General features: G+C 39.5%; 1 protein-coding gene across 1 annotated transcript in view; it reads left to right on the forward strand.

The window, feature by feature from the left end:
- LOC142411485 (phosphatidylinositol 3,4,5-trisphosphate 3-phosphatase and dual-specificity protein phosphatase PTEN) overlaps positions 1-21844 on the forward strand; it is a 47011-nt gene extending 25167 nt beyond the window's left edge. Inside the window, exons 4-9 of the mRNA XM_075505468.1 lie at positions 314-357; positions 3707-3945; positions 9378-9519; positions 11775-11941; positions 20148-20372; positions 21373-21844. Coding sequence (XP_075361583.1) covers positions 314-357; positions 3707-3945; positions 9378-9519; positions 11775-11941; positions 20148-20372; positions 21373-21558 — 1003 coding nt within the window. The 3' untranslated portion in view covers positions 21559-21844. The remainder of the gene's footprint in view (positions 1-313; positions 358-3706; positions 3946-9377; positions 9520-11774; positions 11942-20147; positions 20373-21372) is intronic.
- The last annotated feature ends 236 nt before the right edge of the window (positions 21845-22080 follow it).

Genomic DNA, 22080 nt, shown 5'->3' on the forward strand with positions numbered 1-22080 from the left:
AGTAATAGTGTGTTGTATCACTTGCATGAATGTCTCCATTGAGAGTCACACTGACTAAAACATACTGATGGACCACAATTACCATAGGGTAAGTAACTGTTTTTCAGTAAAATAACTGCTATTTTAGTGAGCAACTTTATACATCTACAACAAAACAGTTTTTCTGTATGTAACCTCTAGCTATAGTTTTAAATCATAAAGGTGTGGGTATACATGATTTTTCCATATGTTGATCTGTATGTTTGAAGGTGTGACAGTTGTTGGGAGTGCCTCAGATACCTGTCTTGAACTCTCGTCTATTTTTCCTTTTTAGATGTGCTGAAAGACATTATGACACCGCCAAATTTAACTGCAGAGGTACGTTTTTAATGTCTAGTATGTGTTCTCGTTAAACTTCAGTATTTCTGGATGAAGGTATAAAGGAGGAGCTGATGAATAGTAATGTAGGAGATTTGGGCACAAGGAATGATGTCTAGATTGCTTTGAGTCATTGGAGAAACTTGCTATATTCTTGATGCTTTCAAAAAAGTATGTTCCTGACAGTTAACTAGCTCAAGATCTAATATGGTAATCAGAAGTATACTGTTGCAAAAATTTTTGCAGAAGGGGTTATATAGAAGTTTCTGTTCAATTCAGTGTGCAAACTTACTGTAAAATTTAGATGTGAAACTTAGAGAAGTCTGGTTTTTATGCAGAAGCATCACTTAGAATAAAAATGGATAACACTTAAGCCACCGTTAACTGTTCATAAAGGTTTTGAAGAACAAACCTTCAGTTGCTTTAAAAAAAAATAGAAGATTTAATTCCCATGTGATGCCTCCTTGAGATGAGTTGGTTCTTAGACACTTTGCAGAGTTACCAGAACCAGTGGGGAAACTTTTAGGGGCTCCTTTTGATCAGACCCTTGGTGAGTGGAAACTGATGTACCTGTTTTGTCAGTATTAACTCCCCAGGTAATAAATAAATACATACAGATTTACCTTTATTCTTTGTGCAGAGGAACATCTTTGTGCACAGTAGTAGAGCTTATAGTTCCTCTTCATGCAATGCTTCAGAATGGCTGGGTAGATAAGGAGTACTTGTCTGGATGTAATTATAGGAGATGAATAGATTTTGGCCTTACTGGCTAGTACTACATCATAGCAAGGGCTCAACTTCTATTATTATTATTATTTTAAACCATCCCTCTAGTTGCAAAGAGGGTGTTTAGATCATGACCAAAATGTAATTGGCTGCTTTAATGTCTGAATATAGAAGGACTGACATTTTCATTTTGAAGCCGTCTTCGCTTCTGATTTGCTCGTACCATGTTGAATGACAGTGTCCTGAAACCTCGCTCAATACATACAAGCCAGAAAAAAATATTTTAAGATCTGCTTGAGCAATACTTTGGGTAAGAGGAGAAAAGGCATAAATGAAAAGGACATGCTTCTAATGTGTCCAGAACATATGCTGGCTTTAATCTATGCTTTCTGTTACAGGAGTGCTCAGATCCCTTCACTGTCAATCCCAGCCCAAAATATTGTTTGTGACAGCACCTTTCACAGCTCCTCTGCATAAGACAACGCTGTTGTAGGGAGCTACGTGTTGTATTTTTTTCTTTTCATCCCTGAATTAGTTACCTTGGATAACCAGATTGGTGACTCAGGACTTCCTTTAGCAGAGGAACAACAGTAAAATCTTCTGAAGTGAATTAATTTCAAAGGGAACTTCTCATTTGTACACATAGCATGAAACACCATAGTAGCTCAGTATTCAACTTGGATGCTCTTGCGTCACATTCAAAACAAAATGCTGAAAGCTGCTGCTCTTCTTTGGACGCTAGCTTTCTGTCTAGGGTTTTTGCAGTTTCTGAAGTACTTCCATTTCTGGAAACTCCCTTCTGCTTTGCCACAGACTTTCCTTTTAATTTTTGCACCCCTTTATGTGCTATGGGATTTTTCTTGCAACATCTAGGAGCTTGGAGAGAGTAATTGGAACTGTTCTCCATGCTGTGTGCTCCAGTGTTAGGAACCAAAATCCATGGAGGACCTGCACCCTCTAAGCTCAAGATTGTGCAGCTTAATGTTCCCTGAGGTTGCTTTTGGCTCTTAATCCCTCTGCAGCATCACAGGGCATCCATTTAATCTGCTCCTCATTTCATCTTTGAAGAAAATAACTGCAAGGTTTGCCTTTGATCCCAAATTTTGGAGAGCATCTTCAGCATGCTGTTACTATTTGGGATTTTTCAGGCTGTTCTTTCAGGACTACTTTGTCTCTCCTTTTCAAGGGAACCTTGTTGGATGTAGTTAAGATAGACTCAAAGTTGTACGGACAAATTCATAGCATTTCCCAACAGCTTCTGTTCTATGGGGTTTCTAAATAAATTCATACTTTCGTTTGCATCTGCTGCAAAAAGTAGCATCTCTGTAAGTTCACATAAAACTATAATTTGGGGAGTCTTTGGATCTTCCATGTGGAAGAATTTATTAGTGTATGTTCGTGTTAATTAACCTTTGCTGCTTCTTCAGCGAAGATTACTCACTTTATTGGGCTTCCCTATTTGTTCTTCTGGGAGATTAAGTGGGCAGTCTGTACTGTGAGTGAATAAACTGTCCTTGTGGATCCCTCCAAAAGGCTTCAAAATTGTGCTGCAGTAATTTAGCAGTTCCGTAACTTCATCCCTCACTTCCGCTCTTTAAATTCCTTGGGGATTCATCAAAAGGAGCCTTGCGTGTGTGATGAGAGTAGTACTTATGAAACAAATACAAACACTTGCCAAAAAATGAAATTCATTTTTAGACCAGAAAAGGAAATGCTGTTTCTAGCTGAGAATTTTTAAATGAACCAGATTTGTATTTGTAAGACCCCAAGTCTGTTGATCAAGAATTGAGGTGCACTTTATAAAGTGCTGTTCCCCTGACGAAACTAGTACAGCCCTATGTAATTCTGCCAGTCAGCATGGCATTGTTTGTAATCTTATCTGAGGTGTTAGAGGTTTGGGTGCTTGTCTCTGCTTATTGCTTATTTTTTGCTCTCTTGAGTTTTCTTTCATTTCCTGCATGCTCGCTTGAAATTTTTTCCATCTGTAGATGGAAAAAAGTGTTTGTGTTCATGTATATATCCATATAAGAAAAAGGACAACTTTGTTCAGTTGTTTGACTTTAAAACCCATAAGTATTGCAAGTACCTTACATAAGGTACTTACATCTTTTTTGATTACCATTTTTTTTAATATGAAAATTGCAGGGTTTTGTTTCAAAATCCCTTTGAGCAAATTCTGAGTTTGTTCCCAACATACACCCAACTGTGCTCAGAATTTTTCAGCAAAATTCCTATTGTTTGATCAGTGGCTGAGGTCTGTCCCTGTTTCTTCTCAGCAGGTAGTCTAATTATTGCTAGAATAATGGGTTTTCACAAGGTTATTCTTTGTGCCAGTGCACTCTTAAATTCTAGAATATTCATGGTGTAAGATAGTCTGTGCCACTCGTTTCAGTAGTGGTGTGAAATAGTCTCTTCATGTAGCAGGATGCTTGCTTATGTATTACTAGAGAAATATCTGCAATGCATATAATATGCTGTACATTGCTGAATAATACTGGAATAAAAAAATTTACATATATCTATAAGTTAGTTGTTTGCCTGCTTGTCACAAAGTTCACCTGTCTAGTTGAACTTGCTGTAATTTCCTTTCGAGATTTTGATAAATTACTACTTCTCATTGCAGTTGCACAGTACCCTTTTGAAGACCATAACCCACCACAGCTAGAGCTTATCAAACCTTTTTGTGAAGACCTTGACCAATGGCTAAGTGAAGATGACAATCATGTTGCAGCAATCCACTGTAAAGCTGGAAAGGGACGAACTGGTGTAATGATATGTGCGTATTTGTTGCATCGAGGCAAGTTTTTAAAGGCTCAAGAAGCCCTAGATTTCTATGGGGAAGTAAGGACCAGAGACAAGAAGGTGAGCTATTTTCTGTTCTCCTACCTATATCTTTATGCTTTTCCTACTTGAGGTCAATTTGAATAGTCAAGCCCTTTAAGAAATACTTTCCATTAGTTGTGATACCTGGTTTGATTTAGCTTTAATGTTATTGGATCAGTGCAGTTCTAAATGAAAAGGCTTTCCTAAGCAGCAGTAGCAATTAGTCACAACACTAAAACAGCCTGTTTTTTCCATCTCCTGTTCAAGAAGATCTGGACAGTTTATTTAAAATAGCCTTTTAAATAGCATTCTGCTGTGTGTTGCATCAAATGGGCAGCTGACAAGTGAACTTTCTCATTCAGCATTTTCAGCCCAAATAAGAGGATTATTCTAGCTTGTTTTGCCTGAATGGATGAGCTGTTCAGCTCCTCAGGTTCTCTTGGCTTCTGTGGTGGTGTTTGGAGATGTGTAGTTGTTACATTGTGTGTTACAGTTGAATATCCCTACTGGAAGAGTATATCAGTCTGTTGTTGGATTCCCCTTTTTGATAAAAGGGTAGTTAAGCCCAGACATTGGCGGCCTCAGAGCCTGCTTCATGAGCTGCCGCCATTTAGTTTCTTGTGCTTCTCCTGAGGAGAAATGGGAGGATCGCATTTTGGAGAAATTATGTTCATGGCTACAAGAGCTTTCTGTTAAGACCTTGTCAGTGGCACAGACAGACGTAGCAGTAACTGTACGTTGGACCTTTCTGGATTGTTATGCCTCATTAATGGGAATTTAACCTCCTTATTTGACATCTTCTCCAAATATAATAAGGTGTGCCTTGCAAGGTCACTTCAGCAAGCTTCCCTGCTCATCTTCCATGATTTCCTTGTGTATGTTGGTACAGCAGCCCAGGGGGATCATCCTGGCAGGCTAGTTTCAGCCTACTCAAGTACAGAGCTCTCTGTGTTCCTGTAATATTTGCATAAAGTATTAATCTACAGTGTGTAGACCTCTAATAAGCAGGAGCTTCATGTTTGAAGGCTTTTGAGAGCAGAAGTGTCACATAAGGAATTTTAGAATTTGGCTGTTAAATCATTGGAAGTAGCAAATAACTTCTTAGTTTGCTCTCTTTACAAGATGGAGCTGTTATTCCATGTACTGCTGAGAAGATAGTTATGGTGTAATACTAGAGCAGAGACAGTGTCAAGGTTTCCCATCAAAACTTTGTGGCTTTTGGTAAGGGCGCATGATAGGGGATAGGAATGAGCTGTGTGATGAATAAACAGTGTAGATTACTCCTGCTGATAAAGATTATCTAAAGAGCTGGATAAAATATCATGAAAACTACCAAACTTAAATACACAGTGAAGCATGTTGTACCTCAGTTTCCCTTTTGTAAAAAGGGGGTAGTATTTCTGTGCGTTAGTGTGTTGAGGGTAAGGTCAGTTAGGTGTTCATCAGTACCCTAGTGGTACTTCTGGCATGTTTGAGGTAACGGAGAACTTACTAAACAGGAATAGTGAGAGTCTTGTTTAGCTTCACTGTAAATATTGTCTGTAACCAGCAACTTTGTTTTGGTTTCAATGTCTCTACTGGAAGAGTTGATTCTGTGCCCCCCCCCCCCCCCCCCCCCGCCCTCTTGTGTGTGGTTATCTTTATGTGGACAGTGGGCAGCATGTGAGTCACATAATCCTTAAAGTAGTGTTTGTAAACAGGTATTCCAGTGCAGGTAGGTTCTGGGAGCTTTTGTGGCCCCTATTTCAGTGTTATATGTCAGGTGCTGCTCTCTGATTTGACACTTCACCACACCTTTATATAACTGACTTCCTGAACTCAAAGTAAATGAGGCAACAACAGAGCTGTCTGCACCTAGGGACAAGAAAACGCATTTTTCTTTTTTTTTTGTTGCTGGACCAACATACCCATGATAGAGGAGAAACCGATTTAATTAGGTACCAAATTTTCTTCATTTAAAGCAAGCACAAGGTGCACAGTTTGTATATAGCTGATCAGAATAGTATAGCTAAAACCACTGTTGCCATTAATGTGCATGGCATAGTGATTCTTGAGAGGGTTTAGTCCATGCTGGCAAGAAGTGTGAGTCTAGTTGCGGGAGGAAGTATGACTAATTGGTCAAGAGAACAACCTCGAGTACTTCTATAGCAAGCTTTTCCCAAGTGTCTGCTGGGAGAAGAAGCTTCACAGAGGCCTTTGCAACATCAAGTGAGAGTTGTTGCACATGAGGCTCACAGTTCCTAGGTAGTCTCTTAATGTACTGTTGTCCTGGGAAAGGTAACGGGGAATAAGACATTGAAGAACTGAGTCTAAAAGTCTGTCTCTGACCAAAACCTGGGAGTTTTTTTGGTTTGATTTTTTTTTCTATAAGCTGCCTCTTGACTTCTGTAACTCATCATAGTGGGAGGGTCCTTTTTCAAAAGAAGGGAATGATGAAGAATAGAAAGTATTGGGTAAATGGTTGTGTCTATCAGTCACCACCACTGTAGTAGAACAGGACTGATTTCTATTTTCTCTTTGAACTGAGGGAGACAAACTGTTTTCTGAAATTGGATAAAGAACTGTAATTGTCTAGCCTGTTTTCAGAGGTGGGGGAGAAGTAAACCCCCCCAAAAGTCTTCTAAAAAAGCCGCTCCTTCCATTGTTTGAAATGGTAAGCTTATAACTTGTTTTTTCCTTAAGATGGACACTGAAATACTACTGTGATTATGAAGACTGACAACTTACCTTCCTACAGCTGGAGAAGGTCTTTATTCCCACTTCTGCCTTGAAGGTTTTATGGTGAGGGTTAGTCTTGGAAGCAAGTATTGTCTACTCAATAGATAGGTATCAGCTGGGAACAACTGTTCAGGTGCTTGAGCTGGAGATGATCATTCAGGAGCATTCTTTGACAGTCATACTGTTGTATTTTTAGGCACAGCTCCTAATAGTGGTGTAACTGAACAGGAAATGGAAACCAATTATTTTGAGCGAGGAAGTCTCAGAATGGCTCTTTGAGCAGGGTAGATATCCAATGTCTGATGTGTCAGAGCTGATCAGTTGTGATGCCTGTTTGTTTGACGTACTCAGGTGACAACCTCTGCTAAACCTGATGCCATAAGCCTAGTCTGAGGCTGCAGCTTTAGCTTTACTCTCACAGTAGGGCACATTATTAAAGTGAATGTGGAAATATTACTTCAAAAAATGTTTGTTCTTCATAATACTGCCTGTGCTACGTTGAGAGGAGAACCAGGAGCAGCATCTGACAATTTTTCTGATGTCTACGCAGCTTGGCAGTGCCCTGTGAAACTCTGGCACAGGGACTAGAGAAGCTTATCTAATATCCATTTAAAAAATGATGATGGTGATAGATGGGAAATGTAAGCTTCTTGAGGAGAAAATACTTAAACTGCTTCCCTGTTCTTTATTCTTCTTGAGTAAAAGTAAGCGGGGATTGATTGCACCTCTCGCAATATTAGCTTGTTATGAAAGTGTTCTGCTTTGAAATCAGACCTTTGGAAAATGGAGAACTTTCTGTTCCACTTCCACTAGGATCTCAGGGTAAGGGCTATGTCTCCGGGGAGTAAAATTCTCTGGCTGGAGAGATAAAACTGCCTTCTTGGCTGAGAACTGGTTTTGCTTTGCGATCGCCTGTCTCTTTATACAGCTGTGAAAGTAAGTGACTGTGTTCCCTTTGTTCTGGTCCCAGCTCTGGTTGTCCTGATAAGGTGTGCTAGGGTTTTTCCATGGGGCACATCCTTTATGGCATGGAGAAGCTATAAGCAGAGAAGGATGCGTTTTCCTTACCTGCATGGCTTTCTTCTGGTTGGCAGCATTGGCAAATTACTGATGGTTTGCTCTGAGGCTGGGATTTTCTCAGTCATGAAGCTCAGATCCCAGGAAAGCAAACTTTAAAGCTCCCTTAAAAAGTGGGTCTGATAACTACTGAGATGACATCTGAACCAAAAACATTGTTGGTGTAGAAGGCTACTTAAGGTCATTGTACAAGTGCTGTAGGATAAAGTCTCTTGTGTAATTTAGAAGCAGCTGAAGTGGTAAGGAGACATAATTATCAACTTTTTTTTTTTAATAAAGGCAGGAAGTGATAGATGCTTACTAAATTGAAAGTACTCTGGCCGCTCTTAGCTTATGGCAGTTGTAAGGTGAAGCAGGTATTAGAACTAACAGTTTGTAAGAATACTGTGTTCTAGGTTTTGTGACCAAAATGCTCATAGGCTCATATATTAAAATCTTTTATCTCCGGTTTATTGCAATTTCACATGAAATATGAAATAATATGAAAGTTGTATTTAATATGAAAGTTAACTTACTGATGCTGTTGCAAGTATATAGTATGGGTTGTTATAAACCATGTAATGCATTTTTCTACAGAATTAAATTATTTTTAATCTTTATAATTTTTGCTTGAAAATATTAGCTATAAGAGCTTTAAAACTGTTCCCTTAGTTTAAGTTGATTTAAAACATTCTTTGGTTATATGTTCTCAAAGCAAGTGTTTACTTAAGAGTTGTAATTAAACCGAGAATTCCTTCATTTAACAGTTTGAGCTATTGGGCCTACATTAATGAAACTTTACACTTTCGATTTTTGTGAAAACATTTCAGGAGGTCATTTTGTTAATAGAAGGTAGCATCAGTCTTGAGTACAGTGATAATAGCAAACAGAATTAGAATCTTTTGACTTAAACTGCTGATGAAATGTAATTCCTGTATAGGTGCTTAAAAATTCATATGTTCAAGGCATCTCCTGCTTAATGTCCAACACTCGCCACCCCAAAAAAAAGCAGCAGCATGAAACCATCTTTTATGTGGCTGTCAGGGTCTCTGAGGTGTTTCTTTTTAAGATACGGAAAAATCTGCATTCTTTGCCTCATTGCTTGAGGTGGATGTTTGGAGATACGTACTAAAGTAACTGGAAGACCAGTGTCCTGCCTGTTCCGTGCTGGGAACTGGTCGGTAATTAGTTGCCTGGTGTTAGATAATGTGTGCAAACGGCTTCCTCTTAAATGCTCTGCAGGACGAGTACAAGAGGTGCGGACGCGTGTCGAAGGAAAACGGGTACGCGTACAGAGGCTGTCTTTGGGAACCGTTTGGAGGTGGATTATGTCTTCACTAGTCCTTAAGGTGCCCAAGGTGGTCCACAATGAAGAAATCGCTGAGGGTTGTCATGAGTTACTGCACCAAAAACCCGCGTGGCTGGGTTTCTGTGCAGTTTCGAAAGCAGTGCAGCACTCCCCTGCTTTCTAGGTACAACCAGCTTAGATGCTTTACTCTGTACACTGGTCTCCAGTGTAGCTGCTGCAGAGGTATACTCAGCGTAAATCATGATAGTTTATTCCAGGTGCTTTAGCTACTTTCTCATTCGTGGTTTATTTGCCTTTAGTTATATTCTGAGGTAATGGGCAGGAGCTCTGTTAGTGATGCTAATAAGTGGTCTTGATGGTTTTTGACGTTTGTTTTCCCTCTGTTTAGGGAGTGACAATTCCCAGTCAGAGACGCTACGTGTACTACTATAGCTACCTGTTAAAGAATCACCTGGATTACAGACCAGTGGCACTGCTGTTTCACAAGATGATGTTTGAAACAATTCCCATGTTCAGTGGTGGAACTTGCAGTAAGTACCCAGCACCCCGTTAACCTCCATTAGCTCTTGTAAGGAAACGCATTGGCCTTTGAACTTGGTTTGGTTATGTGACACGAAGAGCTGCACATCTTGATGGAGGAGAAGATCATACTTAAACACTTCATGTTCCAAAATCTGCTGGGTTAGTGTGGTCTGTCTGCTAGCATCCTCCTGGGTGTAGTAAGTTGGAGTCTGTGAAGGAATTCTATGGTTGTTTCACTATAGTTTTAAATTGGGAAGTATTTAATGGTTTGAAGATAAGTGACGTATATATATATTTGGATATTTGCTCCCTACTTTTATAGAAAGCCTTTTTTTTTTTTTTTAATATAGCACCTCTTGGGAAACATGAATTGCTAAAAACATTTGCTTAATGGTGTGTTTGCTTCAAATGCAGCAACATCATTCTTCCTATGATGTTTAAAAAAAAACTGGTTCAATTGGGTAAATATCTAATTAACTCTGGAATAAACTTTTCTTTATATGGAGGCTTATAAAGTATTAATACACCTGTAATAGATTAATCTGATTTGCTGATACACAGTGTGTTAGTAAGGAACAGCAGATTCCTTGAAACTTTGACGAATTCACTTCTGCCCTTCTGTGGGCTGCATTATAGGGTAGTAACTGCCTAGCGTTGCGTGTTCACTTTTTGTTAGTGGAAAAAGTCTTTCTAATGGTTTTGCTATGGGGATTACTGCAATGTGTAATTAATTCCAGTGCCTCCTGTGGCTTTGATTAAAATTGCATGATTAATATTGTAAGACAGTACCTGAACATGTAACTCATGTAAGAAACAATCGAGCAACTTGTCAGGCTAGCTGTATTTACAGGAGGAGGAGGAAGGGAGGAGCCTCTGCCAAAAAACCTCTGTCTGTAGGGTAGAGGTGTGGAGGTTACAGATTCATTCCTCCAATTACCACTTATTTAATGTTTTGGATAAACTGTGCTATACCTGCAAAATCAAGCTACAAGTATGAATTGCTCACATGAGCATTAACTTGTTTGTCTGTACCAGGCTGTTAGCATACTATTTTCACAGTATGATGTTGGGATAAACAGATTTGCTAAGCACCTGAGAAGATAGAGTAACTATCAACTTCAGCATCTTGTGTACTACAATATTTTACGTTTCTGTGGAGTTTTCAGTGATTTTTTCAGAATGTGAAACCAGTGGTCTCTGTTAGTTCTTCAGTCGTGTTATCTGCTGCGATGGTAGTAATTTTACCAACACATGATAACTTTAAATCTGACTTCCTTGCTATCTTCCTTCTGTTTTAAAGTCACTGACCGAGCAAAGTTGTGCCTCTTGGGCAAAATGAAGGGGTGACAGGGTTTTATGGCTTTGAGGATTTGAGGGAGATAAGTAGCAGTTTTATAGCTAGGCTGTTCAGCAAGATAGGGTGGGTATGCTTGGTAGGGACTGCCACAGCTCTGCAGGAATGCTTTCAGGGTGGCTATGTGCTCTGTGGTAGGATATGGTTCAGTGTGTATTGTCTAGAGAGCAATCTGCATCTGATACTAACAAAGAAGTCGGGAGCAAATGCAGAAATACTTCTTTGAATAAGTTTTGTTTAAATTTCTGGCTTTCATGCTGGTGTCTGGCAGTTTCCAAAGAAAATCTGCTTAGGCTGCACCAAAAAACCCTGACAATTTCTGCTGTTACCCCTGCAGATTTAATTTGGAAAGTTATGCCGTGGCTGGCACTTTTTTGGTGATGATGGTTTACAGGAAAGACTTATGGTCTGTGTCTGTATAGTCTGTTGGTGCTGGTTGGTTTGTGTATTGATGTTAAATTTTGTCCTTGGTTTTGTTTGTATAACAGTCTGTGTAAGAGTAGAAATCAGTTTGTGCTGATGTGAGTGCCCACTCTGCAATTTGAAAAAGAGATGAGAGGGAATAAAACCCCTCAGTTACGACCATATGATATAGAGATGAGAGGTAATATGCAAGGAAAAGTCAAGAAGTTGTCACTTCATATAGTCATTTCTTATTATATTAAAAAGAAACAGCAACTTTATCAGAAACCTATGGTTGCCTGAGAGTATTGCTGCAAAGGACAGAATTCAGTTAGGTTTTCCAGTAACATCTAGCAAAGCTTGATGCCCTGCGGTGCTTAACTCTGAATAGATATTTATTTAACTTTCAAAATATCGTAGCTCATGATTGTCATTCTGATACTAATATTGTGCTTTTTGACACTTCAAGACATTTCTTACGAAGTGACATTCTGTTTTGCCATGCAGATCCTCAGTTTGTGGTGTACCAGCTAAAGGTAAAGATATTCACCTCCCCTTCAGGACCCTCAAGACGTGAAGACAAGTATATGTACTTTGAATTCCCTCAACCTTTGCCGGTATGCGGTGATATCAAAGTGGAATTTTTCCACAAACAGAACAAGATGTTGAAAAAGGTTGGTTTTCTTGCTTTTCTGGAAAATGTTGTTGAGCCAATCCTGATGCAGGGCTGGGACGTTGGTTATTCTTCAGTGATGTGTATTCACAGTAGTTAATTCTTTGATGTCTAGTTTTCCCAAGGAGAGAATCTACCACAAAATGAAAGCTGGATATTTTGAGAGTTGGTGAGATTAAGTACAAAGGTTGGATAAAAATTATACTGGATATGTATTGCAGTATTGGGTAGTAGTGAGTAATCTAATTGAGAAAGAAACGTTCTCTTTCTAAAAATAGACTTGCATACTGAGCAAGTTAGCTACAGCTATATTCTTCACTAAGTTTTCCTAAGGTTTGAGCAGCACAGAAGATCCTGTCTATGTGCTGTTGGCTGATTTCTACCCATCTGTCAAATTTGGTTGAATTTCTGAGATAATGGAGTTCCTACGCACTTTGTAAAAGTATCTCTGCAATCTATTCATCCATCTCTTGGTTCCCAGCTGCAATGCCTTGACATTAGACATTTAGAGAATTCACTCAGAACTGAGAATTTTATCAGTGTCTCAATTGTGGAAAAAATTAATCTAGAACTTATTTTGACACCAAAGTCAGCGAGTTCTTAAAGATGAATGCCTCATCACTGGGCTTCATTAATTCTGGTGCTTGTGGAGCTAGTTTACATCTACCAAAGTGAAAGGTGAGGATGAGACCATGTTGATTAAAGGCTACCTTTGTATTTACTACTTTAAATTCTTTATGAATAGTTGTTCACTATTTAATGGATGTTATAAAACTTAAGAGCATTCATTGAGCGAATCCTGTGTACAGGCAAAGCATAAAAATAAGAAAATACTAGAGTGGATTGAGACACAAATGTGAGTGAGATAACACAGTCTTGTAACTGTGAACTCAGGTTGTACCTACTAGATGTTTGTGTAAATACACATGCACACTATTTTGTGGGCTTGTTCAGTTACAAGGTATTGTGTACTAGTTTAATGGTATAATTTCACTAGCTGGAAATGTCATGTTCTGTTGTTTGCTACGTGCTGATGTCTGCAAAAGTTTTTAAACAGTTTTGTAATGGGAATATATTCTTCTTATGTCTGTTTAATGAGATGTTTTAGTTGGTCAGTGTGGCTGTATGCAATAGAGAACTGTAAACCAAAGCATTTTAAAAGCAGAAATTCTACTTTAAGTCAACATTTAAAATTATTGACATTTAAAACTGCAATGCACAGGAGCCAATTTTGAGAATGGACTTTAAAAGGAGCACTCAGATAAGTACTGTGGGCTAGAAATGAAGGATGCAGGGAGGAGATGAAACAAAACCCAAACATCTGAGACCAGGTCCTGTTTTATCTGGTCTCTGTCCTATCTTAACTGTGAATTTGTCATTTCTTTACCATCTTCAGTAACACATGGATTGCTAATGGACTTTGTAGGAAGCCACTCCCGAAGTAAGCCCCCAAAATACCAGTGTGCAGCTCAGATGCTGGATCTTGGCTCTGTAGCACCAGGAACAAACTCCTGTATTTGTTCTACCTCTATAGAGAACACTGAGATCCAGTGACAGCATGAACTAGAGCTCCTTGTTATCACATACAATTTCTGTAGTATAAATTCGGTCTTCAAGAGTGTGTAAAATTGTCTGCAGAAATGCAGCAAGCGTGTTACTATGCTATAGTTTCATTTCAGAGTGTCATATCAGCCATGGTTTCATTTCTTAAGGATCTCTTTGTAGTTTCTGAGTAGCTTGTTGATTTTTTTTCTTTTTGTCTATTCTTATCAAGTACCCTAACTATTCAGGTTCTGTGGATTACAGATAGTGCAGAGGTGCTCCTTTTCTCAGTGTTTTTGGACTGCTAGGGCTACAAAATGCTGAGATGGTGAAAGCTCTTCTTTCCACATCTGCAAGCTTTTCTGAGAGATAGAAACTATCCCTTCACCAGACAGAAGTCTCTTGTAAAGAAACCACCTTGATAGTCTGCCTCAAAGATCTGTCGAATCTAGTGTCTAATTGCCCTCAACCCTGTGTAAGAATGGAGGCCAAAAGAAAGTCGGTATATAGTGTTACACAGTTCTGGTAAGACCACCTCTGTTAGGTCTGCTGTAAATGTAGACACGAATTGAGGGCATCTGGGACTGGGTCTGTGGATCCTCTGGGATTATAAGTGTGTTAGTCTGTTCTTTATGAAACCACTGCTGAGGTCTTCATACTGAGAATTAGTGAAATATTCCATCTCTGACACATGCTTTGGCACTAGAGGAGATCCTTCCACATGGTTCTTTTGACAACTTGTTACATAAAGTGATGAAGATAAGAATAGGGCAAAGGTGAGTATTTGTGGCAGAAAACTTACCTTGGCACAAGGTTGAACACATTTCTCTGTACAAGTGTTTCACATCTGTGCCTGTTCCTTTTCTAGATAAACTGACTCTACGCAGTTTTTTACTAAAAACCCCAAAAGAGAGGGCCTTCCACTGTGGATACTTGTCACATTTTGGAGATCACCTCTATGCAGTGATCACCTAATTAATGAGGAACAGCATAATTAGGAGTCACAGGATCTTATCTTTCAGAGATTCTGGTTTATTCACACGTGCTTATGAAAGCTGGAATTACAGGTCTGTTGCCTGTCGCTGGTTCTTGCTCTTCCAGGGTTTTCTGTTAGCAGATTTATAGGTGGCTGCTAAACAAGTTTTCTTGCACAGACTTAAAGGCATCACATATCTACCAGTCTGCATTTTAACTTTCCATAAGAACCCTAATAAAAAAACCCTAATAACATTAATTAAAAGTGTAATTCTTGATCCATTCTGAGCCTCAGGTTGGAGAGTGGCTATGTCTCATCTCTGGAAATAAAGGGAACTTCTGTGTCTTCCTGCTGGGTCTGGTTTGGTGTTTGATACCACTGATCTCAGCTGAAGTGCTCCAGATTTGCTCACCTGTACTTGCTTTCACATTTCTTAATCCTCTGAAGAACAGTAGCATTATCTGTAGAGCTCTCTAGTATGGAGGTTCCTCCTAAACTTTGATCAAGCTCTTATTGGAAAAATTACTATGCATGAAACAAAACAAACTTGAATGACCAAGTGACTTTAAGCATGTAGTGTCGCAGTGTCAATGTGGAATTTAAAGCAGTCAAGTGTCCTGGTTTTTTAATGGAAAAACTTTATTTTAAGCAAATTCAGTGGCTAGCGAGAGCTGACCTCAGCCAAAGGATTATTGGTGCTGGTGAGACGATGTTGGTAAGAGGGTGACTGCTTTGAAAAAGTTACCCTGTTTCAGTTCTTCCATAATCTGTGCCACCTGGCATCAGTTAGTAAGTCCACAACTTTTGGTCTTTTCTTGTCTAATAAAGTTGTTTACTTTATTCTTGGACCATTTCTTCAGTATGATGTAGCTACTTCCTTTCAAGAATGAAATGCATGCTCATATGAGAACAAAATGGCTTGAGTCTTCAGTACAGTTATGTATGAATTTCTGATGGATAGAAGTTAGTAATTTGGGGTTTTTTTGAGCATGGTTTTTTGTTTCTCTGACTTGTAGCTTGGCTATTCTTCCATCTCCGACTGCTGCTGTAGTCTCTCTAGGTTTGCTTCCATGTATCTGTGTGAAGCCTTTTTATTCCAGTTATTGATGTTGACGTGATAATCTTAAAGTATTTCAGAGCATCCTTATATCACTTGGTTCAGTGAAAGTCTGTTTAAAAACAGTACAGAAGATCTTTTAATCTTCCTGCCTGCAGAGCCTTGGGAGTAAAGGAGACCTTTTTCAGGAGTCGTCCCAGTATAGATGAGAGGGAAACATTGGTGTGGGTTTTTTTCAGAGTCACTGCTGTTTTATACCCAGACTCTAGCGTAGCCAGCGCTGACAGCATTGTTTGAGCTGTTGGGTATGCCATTTCATCTCTTCAGTATGCATAAATGAGAAGTCCTGCTACACAGTTCAAGAGGACTTTGGGTGATTGCTATTTAGCAAACACTGAAGAATGAACTCTGAAAATGTCAGAAGACTTGAACTGTTGATCTGAAAATGATACAAGAAGTTCCATTGGCCATGACTACAGGAAGGCTGTGAGGCCAGCATGGAACAGTTTGAAACATGATCTCCATCTTCTGATTGCTGGACAGCATCTCCAAAACCCTTAGCTGGTGCTGCAAAGTGATTATAAGTGCCTGTAGATCTCTTTGCAAAATTAAACTCTCAGGATGATACAGCAACTCCTAGCTGATGGTTTAAATGGATCTTGGATTTGGATCTCAGTGTGCAGTTAGAGGCAGGTATCGGCTCTAGAGTGAGGTATATTTTTCTGTCAGTCTGAGAACTGAAAAACTGCACAAGGTGGGGATAGGTATTGTATGTCAAAATAGTGTGATTAAATCAGCTTCTGTCTCAAGTGTGTGATACTGCACTGTAGATTTTATGATACAGATTTGGTTATGGGAAGAAATACATCTGCGACTTTTTTAAGGCAGATGCCTGTGATGTAACTGGAAGTGAAGCAAAACACACTAAAAAAAAAAAAAGCCTCTAGCTAATACTTGTTTTCAGAAGCCTATTCATTAAATTGTGTTCCTGTGAGAACTTGATCTGGTGTTCTGATTTGCTATGTAAAGCCCAAGTTCAGTTCATGCCTTGATTTTTAAAATTCCTATCTTTGGCCCATGTTACATCAACTTTCTTCGTTGTCTCCCATGAAATATCCTAGAGCCTGATGCTTTAGCTGAAGCTGGCTGAATCCTCACTTTGAATAATGAGTTTTGTTTTTCAGTGAAAGCAGACACACAGTTATCAGCCTTAAGAGCTAATTCCAAAAAACATGACCAAGTCTTCCCTCAATTTGAGTGGCTGTGCCATGCGCCAGTACCCATGAACTTAGTTTATTAAGCTAATTAAGTTAGTGTAGTGGGAAAGGAAAGAAAATAACTTGTGCTTTAAAAAGCTGGAGGGAGATTGAAGGATAAATGACCAGCTCAGCCAAGTTGTATTGTTTAGTTTGAGTCCCTGAAGACCTCTGCAAATTTATCCGAAGGAAAACAGATTAAAAGATGTCTAATGAGAAGTTTGTAGTCTGTCTTGTCTTCTCCAGACTCTATCAGTAAAGCTGAGTCGCCGCAGTTGCTTGTTCAGGCAGGCCCTTAAGTGCCAAGTAAATCCTTCCTGGTTCTGCTCCACCTGATGAAGTTTAAGGTGAGGCATGACAAGACTCTGCATTCTGCTTCAGCTGGCATTGGTTTACATCCAGTGGCCTTGTTTGCTTTGGCACTGCTTTCCTCCAAAGATGTTTCAGCACTATTGGTATAAGCCATTTCCCATCCATCTGCTGCAGCTTGTTCATCAGTTTTGTCCTCTCCTCTGCTGACCTTACTGGAGGTGTCATAGATGGCACTGAGGACCAGCACCAAAGTGCATTTCTGCTTCTGCATTGTGGTCCTGAAGAAGGATGAAACACAGTAGTACCATCACCCAAGCTACAAGAGGTGGGATCTCCCTTAACTGCGGTCATGGTGTGGAAGTGCACTTTCTTCTCTAAATCCTTACTGGAAGGATGGTCTCCTCACCAGTGGTGAGACTGCAGGTAGTATATCCACCTGTTTACAGAGCTGTTGGATGCTGAAAACATCAGCTCAGGCTTGCCTTTTTCTGCTGTTTATTGCGGACTCCATATCCCTCCTGCTCTGTAGCTGGAAAGCTGATGCCATTCATTGTTTCTGTTTTGACCTGAACTGGTCTTTTGATTTGAGCAGGAGTAGCCATCTCATCTCCTTGGAGGACTTTTAGAGGATCTTTTGAGGGACTTACCTGGGCATAGGAGGAGCCTGGACCAGGTTACCCTGAAGACGTCTTCATGGGGATTTTGCCTACTGCCACTTTCTTCATGAGACCTCAGCAGGCAGGCTGATGACTCATTGGAACATTACAGAAGAATAAACTCTCTTGCCCAGGATGTTCATCCTCTACTTACAAATCCTGGGGTGGGCATTTTTAAGACTGTTTCTGAGGTAGCGTTAGTGAAGAAGAGGAGGGTGCTAAGTGTATGAGCAGTCTGTGCCTGGCAAGAACTTACTGACTGCTGCCTTGCATGGATGGGCTCCAACAAGGCTTCTTCATAGATGTGATGGCTTGAAGGGATTTGGTGGCAGTGGCAAATGCCTGTTAGTCTCCCAAGACAACTGTAATTACAGCATGTTAATTTGGTAGATTAACTTGATTCCCAAAGGTACTGAAGAGGCATGCATTGAAGTGGATAACTTCTTAACTACCAGAAGTGTTTCTGACTGAATTATTTAACTTTTGTCTTTGCTGTTGCACTTCCTTACAGGTTGGGGGTCTCTTAGGTGCTTACAGAAATGCACACAAGGTGAAAGTGGTTTTGTATGCTTTACCTAAAATACTGAAAATGGGTCTACTGACCTTTGGTAGAGAAGGCAGGTAGAAGTTGTTTCATCAGACACTTCTGAATTCCCAGTATTTGTGTCCTTACATGTTTTTATTAATTTGTGAAGAGGAAGAACATAAGTTAAGCAGTAGTCCAGCTCTTCCCTGCCCCCTTCTCATTGGCCCAGGAACATGTTGTGATATTTTGCTGGTGCCAAATGGCTTTCAGCAGGGAGGAATGCTCATATGATACACACTAGAACCACTTCTGTTCCACCTCTTGATTCCCCCCCTCTGCTTACCAGCAGAAGTGAATAGCTAGGAGGATGGGGCAGGACCTGGATTTTCCCATAAGAAATTGGAATTAGATCTCTCTGGTAAACCAAAATGGTTTACTGGTAAATGGTAAATCTCTCTGGTAAATCAGCTCAGAAGGAGTTGTTTTGTGTTCTGATCCTGTATAATATCAAGGAATGTTAGATTCTGGTATGGTGCTAGTGCTAGCTGGTGACAAAGTGCTAGCTTTGTCACCCTTGCAGCTTTAACAGAAATGCAGAAATACTGACTATTGTGGGAAGGCTGGCCATTTGCATTTTGGATCTTTTGCCTGAAAATTCAAATCGGAGTAAAACAGAAGGTTTCCTTTGTAAAGAGGAAGTAACTGTAGCTGAGTTTCAGATGGAGAAGTGCTTAATGTGCTAGTCAGGATCAACCTGCTAATAGTAGTTGATCTTGGCAATATCGACTCTTGACTGACAAAAGTATGGCAAGTGATGGAGAACTAAAACAAGAGCATTCAATGCATCCTACAGAGCTATTTAGCTGAAAGCTTAAAGGTGAAGTTCCTGGGCATATCATCTTCAGAGACTGTCTAGCCAAGAGCAAAACATTGCTGCTTGTTCAGTAGCACATATGGAGATAGACACTCACAACTAGTCATAATGATAAGCTAGTCATAATGCTAGTCATAATGATAAGCATGTAATATACTGGCTGATACCAGGTAGTTCTCCAGTGACTTTTTAAAATCACCGATACATTTATATTTTGTCTCTTTGTACAGGTATACCTGTTGCAGTGTTATAGTGGATAATCTAACTTTTACCTTTCCAGCTGTTGATGGTCATCTGTCAAGTTCTGCTTAAGCTGAATATACCTAAACTGTCAGTGCCTCATCCTCCTCATTAAAAACTTCTGTTGAGTAGAAGGACAGCAGACACTTCCAGAGTCTGCCTTTCTCTTAGTACTGGTCAGCAAACATCTGAGTGGTAGAAACCATCTCCGTAAAGCAGCAATGAATCCACTATAATAGGAGTCCTGTATTTGTAGGGTGTTTTTTGCTTAATTACAGCTATTTCTGTATAAAAATAAAAGTGTTCTGTTATGTGGGAAGCTATAGGGGAGGATGTTCTCTGTTGATAAATATTACTCACCTAAGCTGGTTTGCACAGGTGGTCTGTTGGGTTTGGCTACTGCTTGGCAAGGTATGAGCAAAAAAATCTCTATGCCTTGTGATTACAAGTTTAACACTTGTTTAATTTATTGTCATCTGCTTTTTTTGTAGGTATGCTAGATTGTTTAAAAACCAACTTTTGATAAGCAGTGACTTCTGAAAGCTTAATTGGTTAAAATTGAGTTTGATTAATGCAGAGTTTTGCATATTGTCTAGGAGGATTGGTGAAAATGTCTTTGCATGCAGTGTAACCAATGATGTACTGTTGTCCAAACAAGTTACATCTGATATTACCGATTTGGTTTTGACCAGCTGATGATATTAGTCTAATTAATGTGCCACTAGTGAATACTAAAGCAAGCTTGTTCTTTGTGTTCTTCCTCCTCAGGACAAAATGTTTCACTTTTGGGTAAATACATTCTTCATAGGACTGGATGAAAATTCAGACAAAGTAGAAAATGGAAGTCTAGTTTCAGATCAGGAACTTGATGGTATTTTCAGTACAGAGCGCTCAGATAATGATAAGGAATATTTAATCCTTACATTAACAAAAAACGATCTAGACAAAGCAAATAAGGACAAAGCCAACAGATATTTCTCTCCAAACTTCAAGGTCAGTATATATTATGTGTAAACAAAGCTGAAAAGCTGCATGATGTTACCAGATTTGTCTGTCTTGCCTTATGGAGGAACCATTTGAAACTGCTGTCTATGTAGAAATTGAATTCATGTATTAGTATTGCCACCACATAGCAAAGCTTCTAGCTTTGTAAGTTTATCTGCTTTTTGGGAAGTTGATAGATGTTGAGACTGGGAGTGAAGGCTTTGGGCTGTTTCAGGTATTTATCAAAGCCATTGGAGACGAGTAGTAGGAGACCCAGAGACCTGGTAGCATCTTTCCTGTACCAGCTGCATTGCCATGAGCTCTGAGCTTTACACAGTAATTCCTGAGTTGATTTGCAGAGGTGCCTGCTTCATGGGAATGCCTTAACCCATGAGTTTAGCTTTGAGGAATACAAGCCATTGCCAGCACTGTTTTTAAAAATGAAAAAGGCATTTTTAAGAATTTTAGTGTTTTTTAACTTGCTCATAAAATACCAGTTAGACCCCAGCAGTGCTCATTTGAAGGTAATGGTCATAGTTGCTTGTTGGAATATTGCTTGGATCAGATTTTTAACACACGCACACACGCGTGTCACTAGTTATAGGGTGTTTTGTTCATTCCTGTGCACTCTTACTACAATCTTCTTTTGTGCTCACAGAGGTCTAGAAGGTAGGATGGTTGAAAAGCTTAGTGTGGCATGGCCTGCCGCAGTGGTATGTTGTGCTGCTATAACTTGAGTACCAGTGGTTGGTGCAGATATGCAGAACTCCTTCAACTGGGCTTGAAAAACCTGCTGCTTTGCCAGTTCTTTATTTTGTCAGGGGTGGAAGTGAGAGGCTGGCTAACCTCAGAAGAGCTCTTTCTTTATTTCCTTCTTTCCAGAGTAGAGAGAGGAGCACTCCTGTGGTTCAGTGTAGCGAAAGGAACCATGCTGTTAAAAATTACATTGTTACCTGTGCTTGGTTAAAGTCCAGGTTCCCTGTTAAAATGTTGTTTTTTCCTTTCCCAGGTGAAGCTATTTTTCACAAAAACAGTAGAAGAGCCATCAAATCCAGAGGCTAGCAGTTCAACTTCTGTAACACCAGATGTTAGTGACAATGAACCTGATCATTATAGATACTCTGACACCACTGACTCTGATCCAGAGAATGAACCTTTTGATGAAGATCAGCATACACAGATTACAAAAGTCTGAATATTTTTTTTATCGGAGATAAAAAAAACCCACACACAAAAAAACCAACCATGAAGAGTGACAAACTTGAATAAACTGAAAAAAGGACCTTTTTAAATGGCAAAAGGACATAGTGTCAGATTACCAATTATAGGAAGAATTCTTTCCTGACCAATCTTGTTTTGCCCTATAAATCTACAGGGTTTGACACTTGTCCAGTTGGGGGAAAAAAAAAGTTACGTAGCTCTCGTATGTATATACCTTTTTGTGTCAAAAGGACATTAAAACTTCAATTAGGAACTATAAACATGGCACTTTCCCATTTTATTCCAGTTTTATAAAAGTGGAGACAGATCTAATATGTATACGTAGGAATTTTTCCTTTTGTGTTCTGTCACCAAATGAAGTTTCGAAAATACACAGGTTCACATCCTGCCCCTTTTTTTGCACTTGTGTGGCAACAGAAAAGTCTGCAGTTGGCTAAGAGATGTTTCTAGAGGGTTTTACTACATTATAATGCATGTATTTTGGATGGGGGATGGA

Source organism: Mycteria americana, chromosome 6 (assembly GCF_035582795.1).
Source record: "Mycteria americana isolate JAX WOST 10 ecotype Jacksonville Zoo and Gardens chromosome 6, USCA_MyAme_1.0, whole genome shotgun sequence".
NCBI lineage: Eukaryota > Metazoa > Chordata > Aves > Ciconiiformes > Ciconiidae > Mycteria > Mycteria americana.